Raw genomic sequence first — 6,426 nt, forward strand, 5'->3', positions numbered from 1 at the left:
TCTGTTGTCTGGAGCAAGGAACTTTGTCCAACTGCTTGAAATTCATGCATTATTAGCAATAAATATGTAGTACTAATTTCTTACTAATTGATTTCCATATTTTTCAGGGTTCATTGCCAGTTTGTGAAACTATTTGCAAGAGGAATTGAGGAAAACTCTAAAGATGAAGCTGTCTACAGCCAGAGTAGCATTGAACAATTATTATAGACATTGTTCCTCCAGTGGGGAGAAGAAACAATAAAAGCTCAATGAAATTGAGTAAATATGCATTTTAGTCAAATTGACAAGTATTTCAAAATTTTAGATTTTTTTTTTGTGTGTGTGTGTCAGTATAATTTTAGGCATCATATTGCATTGTCTCATTTTTTAAAGAACATTGTAATCATTAAAATATATCTTGAAGTAATGTAATCTAGGTTATGTTAGAAAAGAGAGGATAGGCATATATATATATATACACATATTCACAATGACTGATAAATTCTCTGTGCTTTTCTAGAGAGCAAATTTAGCAGTTGTGTTGCAATAATATCTAAATGTTATGAAAGATTGGACTTCCCATTGTCATGAAACCAGGATATCAAGACAAGATATTTTTAGTGTCTTGAAGACATTTTCTTCTGGGAGTGTTATGTGGTTGCATGCGGCTTAAATTCTGGATAACAGTGTTGTCATTTGCATCTTTTTTTTTTTTAATAGAAAAATCTTTCATTTTGTAATTCTGACTATACCTTGCAACTTATCAATGCAATTCAAACACACATTCCTGGCTTTAAGTAATAACAATAAGAGTTTAGAAATACTTTGAAAAATAAAAGCACATCTCTATACAGATCATACCTTATCCTATGTATTGTATTTATACAGGCTTTCTTGCATTTTTGGGATTATAAAGGGTTTTATGACTGGTTGATACCAAATACCATACAGTGCAAACAGAAATGTCTTGCAAGCAACTCACAGGAATACTTTATATAATACCAGGAAGGCACAGGCAAAGGAAAATTTAGATCCCTTCTGAAACACCAGCAAGTTTTAATTTTTTTTAAATATCTAAAATTAATATATTAAAAGCTTTCTGCTTCAGTACACTCTTCTTTGGAGATTCTACTACATATGTTAAAATCTCTTTGCAGAATAGGACATTGGAATGTTAAGTTTAAAAATATGATCTGGTGACTGAAAGTTTTTAAAATAATGGGTTTTTTATCTAAGTATGAAACAAAATAATTTGTTTTGTAAAGTCAAGGGAAGAAACTGGCATCTGATAAATCATTAATTCACTGTGCTGATTTGTTTTTATAGCAAAAAACATTAGACTATCATATATAGTGACGAAGTTATTTAAGTTGTGTATGGATTTTTGTATTGTGGCACATACATGTTCTGTGTGTAGATTTGGGGCTAAATTTTGCTTTTTTCAGATTTATTCCTGTTTGAGGATCAGAAGTTAGCCCCTGCTCTCTTCTATCTTTTCTTAAGTGTGTGGTTCTCTGTAAAACTTACTGCATCTGAGGGTGTTACTGTGTCTGAGCAGCTAATGATTCTCTATTCATGCATATTTATTGTCACTTCTGTTATTCAGCTTGTATTAGTTTCATGTTTCTCATGTGTTTGGTGTGTGTAAACCATGGTGATTGGTCATTTTATTACTGAAGCACTTGAAAATTGTTTTAAGTGGCAGATTTTTTTTCTGTTGAAGTTATTTACATTCCAATTTTGTTAATATTAAAATTGTGTGCTATATCTTTGCTACAAAGGATTATTCATAATTCTCTGTATGAGAGAAAGCACTTGCAAATGATGCTTGCTTGAAGTGCAGTCATACAACATTTAGGATCTTTTTTTTATATATATATATATAGTATTTCAGGGAAATACTTGAATACTTTTCTAAAGGTACTGCTGCTTACTTTCCTTATTAATGCAGTGAGTTGAAATGTTGATTGCTCCAATGTTTTTCAGGCATTTGTAACACAAGTGATATGTATACTGTATTTTTAAAGCCATGTTTAATAAGTTAAACAGTACTTTTGAACTAATAATCCCATTAAAATAAGATTATGCAGTTCATAGAATCATAGAACGGTTTGAGTTAAAAGGGACCTTAAAGATCATCTGATTCCAACCCCCTTGCCATGGGCAGGGACACCGTCCACTAGATCACTAATTCTACAAATACAAATATTTTTTTGTCAGTGTCCTGTGTTTAAAAAGTTCCACAGTTCTTGTGGTCTATCCATGAATATTGGGAGAGAACCCAGACTTGAAGTTGCTGTAATTCTTGTGCAGGATATGAGAGTACACACTTAGCTTACCAACAGGTGAAGGCATTTATGAGGCATTACAGCTATCCAGATCGTGTTCTCATAAATGAGAACAGGAGCAAATACTAACCAGCTCTTTCCATTAGTTTAATAGCAAGTCTTGACACCCTTATTTGAAACATGGAGGCTTAATCTCAATTGTGAATGTATATTAGTATGCTTTTGAATTTTTTTAATACCTAAAAGCTAGTGCTTGGTGTTTCCAAACAGCCACAGTGAAGGCCCTCTTTCTGAGAAACAAGCTACTGGAAAAGGAGGAGGAAAGATCATTCTGTAGTATAGTAATAAAGTGTGAAGTAGATAATAACAGTGCTGCAACGTAATAAAATGAAAAGGTCTTAGGTAATAGAAAAGCTGCATAGTTGCATTTGAATAATTCTATTTGTAGCAAATTGTGCTAGCAAACCACCATATGCGAGTTGTATGACATGTCCAGTTTATTTTTAAGAAGAGAGCTGTGTAAGTAATGCCTGCTTACATTTTAATTCTAGGGTTTTTTTTCTCTGAATGTAGTCCCAGTATGGAAATTATGTATAAGAAAACCAAGCTCAATTTTTCTTTTTTTCGCAATCTTGCTGGCTTCAAGATTAGAAAATGTGTTCTATGATGCTAGGGCATTTCATTGAAAAAATAAACTTACATTGTACAGAAATGGTTTTTTTCTTCTTTTCACAAACTGATTTGAAATAATACCTACCTTTGTTTGGCAGAGATCTGGCAGTAGTGTCCTCAGTGTAACCAATGAGGGCAGTTTAAACCAGGTGGAGAAGTAATTCATAAGCTTCCCTTGGAGTTGACCACAGCTTTTTAGCAAGTGTGAGTGGACAAACGCTGAGGGTGAAGGAAGGCAACTGTTGAAGCCGGACTTACTAAGCAACTCTACCCAGGTAAACGAAAGATTAAAGGGGGTAAAAAGAAAGTTACAGTGCAAGTATTTAAAGTTATTTAAACCTAAACTACAAAAATCGAAGGAAATATATAGTAAATAGATGGGGGCTTTTAGAATTTCATTGCAATAACAAATAAGATGCAGTACATATTCTAATAAGTAAAATATGTTCATTTTAGAGGGATAGCGGACACAGGAGAAAATGCTGTTCAGCATTGTAGGCTTCTGCTTTTGAAGTGTATTGGGCTTACATGGCAAGGATTTGGTAGCTAGGGGAGCTGCCTGTGTGGCTTCTGTGAGAAGACACCAGAAGATGCCACCACGTTGGGCAGAGTCAGTTCCATCCAGCACCAAGATGGACCTGCCACTGGCCAGAGCTGAGCTGATCAGTGACGTTGGTAGCACTTCTGTGATAGCATACTTAAGAAAGGGTAAAAATCACTGCACAGCAGCTGTGAAAGGAGTGAGGGGAAAATAAAGAAACAACCCTACAGACACCCAGGTCAGTGAAAAAGGAGGGAGAGGAGGAGCTCCAGGGGCTAGAGCAGAGATTCCCCTTCGTGGTGCAGCCCATGGTGAGGCAGCTGTGCCCTGCACCCAGGGAGAGTAACAGTGGAGCAGATCTCCACCTGCAGCTGGGGAGGACCCCACACCAGAGCAGGTGCAGAACCCTGAAGGAAGCTGCAGTCTGTGAAGAGCCCATGCTGAAGCAAGTTTCCTGTAGGAGCTGCAGACGTGGAGAGGGGCACATGCATGAGCAAGTTTTCTGGAAGGAACTGTGGCCTATGGGGGGACCATGTTGTGGTTTGAACTCGGTCGGTAGCCGATCACCATGTGACCAGTTGTTTACTTTCTCCCCCAGTGGAAGTCCACTCCTTGGTCATGATCCATCTATATGTTGCATCTCTGCCCTGATGGTCTGAGGAGTCATGTGCCCAGTGAGCACATTGTTCACCCTTATGTTGCCAGTCCAGATCTACTTGAGACACCTTAATCTTAGCAGCCTGATCTGCCTGTTGGTTGTTCTGATGTTCAGTGGCCCAAGTCTTGGGTACATGAGTGTCTGCATGGGGTACTTTCACAACCAAATTCTCTACCCGAGCAGCAGTATCTTGCCATAATTCAGCAGCCCAGGTGGGTTTGCCCCTGCGCTGCCAGTTGCTCCGTTTCCACTGCTGTAACCACCCCCACAGCGCATTTGCCACCGTCCATGAGTCAGTACAGAGGCAGAGCACTGGACACCTTTCTCGCTCAGCGATATCCAAGGCCAGCTGGACGGCTTTCACCTCTGCGACCTGACTCGATTCACCTTCTACTTCAGCAGCTTCAGTGACCCGTCGTGTGGGGCTCCACACAGCTGCCTTCCACCTTCGATATTTCCCCACAATGCGACAGGACCCATCAGTGAACAGGACATAGCACTTCCCATTATCCAGTAGTTTATTATATGGTGGGGCCATTTCAGCACGTGTTACCTCTTCCTCTGGCGCCATTCCAAAATCTTTGCTTTCTGCCCAGTTTGTGATCACTTCCAGTATTTCTGGATGGCTGGGGCTCCCTATTCGAGCCCACTGTGTGATTAATGAAACCCATTCAATCCATGTGCCATCGGTTGCATGGTGTGTAGAGGGGACACTCCCTTTGAACATCCAGCCCAGCACTGGCAGCCGGGGAGCCAGGAGGAGCTGTGCTTCAGTCCTGATCACCTCTGAAGCAGCTCAAACCCCTTCAGATGCTGCCAGTATCTCCTTTTTGGTTGGAGTGTAGTGGTCCTCAGATCCTCTGTATCCCTGACTCCAAAACCCCAGGGGCTGACCCCAGGTCTCCCCTGCTGCTCTCTGCCAGACACTCCAGGTAGGACCATTCTTCCCAGCTGCAGTGTAGAGCTCATTCCTAACATCTTGCCCTGTCTGAACTGGCCCGAGGGCTACTGCATGAACCGTTTGCTGCTTAATTTGTTCAAAAGCCTGTCGTTTTTCCGGGCCCCACATAAAATCATTCTTTTTCCAGGTCACTAGATAGAGAGGGCTTACAATCTGACTGTAATTTGGAATGTGCAGTCTCCAGAAACCCACAACACCTAAAGAAAGCTTATGTTTCCCTTCTGTTAGTCAGTGAGGATATAGCTGTTATTTTATTAATCACTTCCTTTGGAATTTGATGATGTCCATTTTGCCATTTTACTGCTAAAAATTGAATCTCTTAGGCAGGCCCTTGGCCTTACCGCACTTTATGCCAAAAACAGCTCTCAGAATGATTTGGATTATTTTCTCCCATTTCTCAAAAACTTCTTCGCTGTATTACCCATGTAATTATGTCATCACTGTATTGTAAATGTTCTGGGGCCTCACCTTGTTCCAGTGCAGCATGGATCAGTCCATGGCAAATGGTGGGGCTGTTTCCACCCCTGGAGCAGTCAATTCCAGGTGTATTGGGACACCCCTCCAGGTAACAGCAAACCTTCACCTGCATTCTGCTGCCAGAGGCATGGAGAAAAATGCATTGTCCATATCAATTGTGGCGTACCACTTGGCTGCCTTCGACTCAAGTTCATTCTGAAGTTCTAACATGTCTGGCACGGCAGCACTCAGCTGTGGCGTGACTTCATTCAGGGCACGATAGACCACTTGTCAGTCTCCACTCTCCATTAGACTTTCTCACTGGCCATATGGGGCTGTTAAAGGGGGAGCGCATCTGGCTGATGACTCCTGGGCTCTCTAGTTGATGAATCAGTTTATGGATAGGGATTGCAGAGTCTCGGTTGCTGCGGTATTTCCGTCAGTTGTAGTGGCAACTGGAACCTGTTGTTCTTTGACCCTCAGCAATCCCACAACAGAAGGATCCTCTGAGAGACCAGATAACACAGACAGCTGTTTAATTTCTTGTTTCCAATGCAGCTAGATGAAAAAGCCCACCGATACCCTTTGGGTCCTTAAACTACACTCTCCTGAGATAATCTATTTCATGAATATATGGAGCTTCTGGACCAGTCACACTGGGGTGTTTTTCCCATTCTTTTCCACTTAGGCTCACCTTGGCCTCCAATACAGTCAGCTGTTGAGACACTCCTGTCACTCCTGAAATACAAACAGGTTCTGTCCCTTGAAAATTCAATGGCATTAGGGTGCATTGAGTACCACCAGTGTCCCCTAGAACTTTATACTGCTGGCGGTCAGATGTGCCAGGCCACTGAATCCACACAGTCCAGTA

The 6,426-nt window shown here is 40.8% G+C and overlaps 1 protein-coding gene across 5 annotated transcripts in view; it reads left to right on the top strand.

The window, feature by feature from the left end:
- Window positions 1-2,979, top strand: part of CERK (ceramide kinase) — a 46,691-nt gene extending 43,712 nt beyond the window's left edge. For all 5 annotated transcript variants that reach the window (XM_026866418.1, XM_026866408.1, XM_026866401.1 and 2 more), the window contains exon 13: window positions 108-2,979. In XM_026866418.1, the coding sequence (XP_026722219.1) occupies window positions 108-207 (100 nt within the window). In that variant the 3' untranslated portion in view covers window positions 208-2,979. The remainder of the gene's footprint in view (window positions 1-107) is intronic.
- The last annotated feature ends 3,447 nt before the right edge of the window (window positions 2,980-6,426 follow it).

This window comes from Athene cunicularia (assembly GCF_003259725.1).
Source record: "Athene cunicularia isolate RWA chromosome 1 unlocalized genomic scaffold, athCun1 chr1_part2, whole genome shotgun sequence".
Classification (NCBI taxonomy): Eukaryota; Metazoa; Chordata; class Aves; order Strigiformes; family Strigidae; genus Athene; species Athene cunicularia.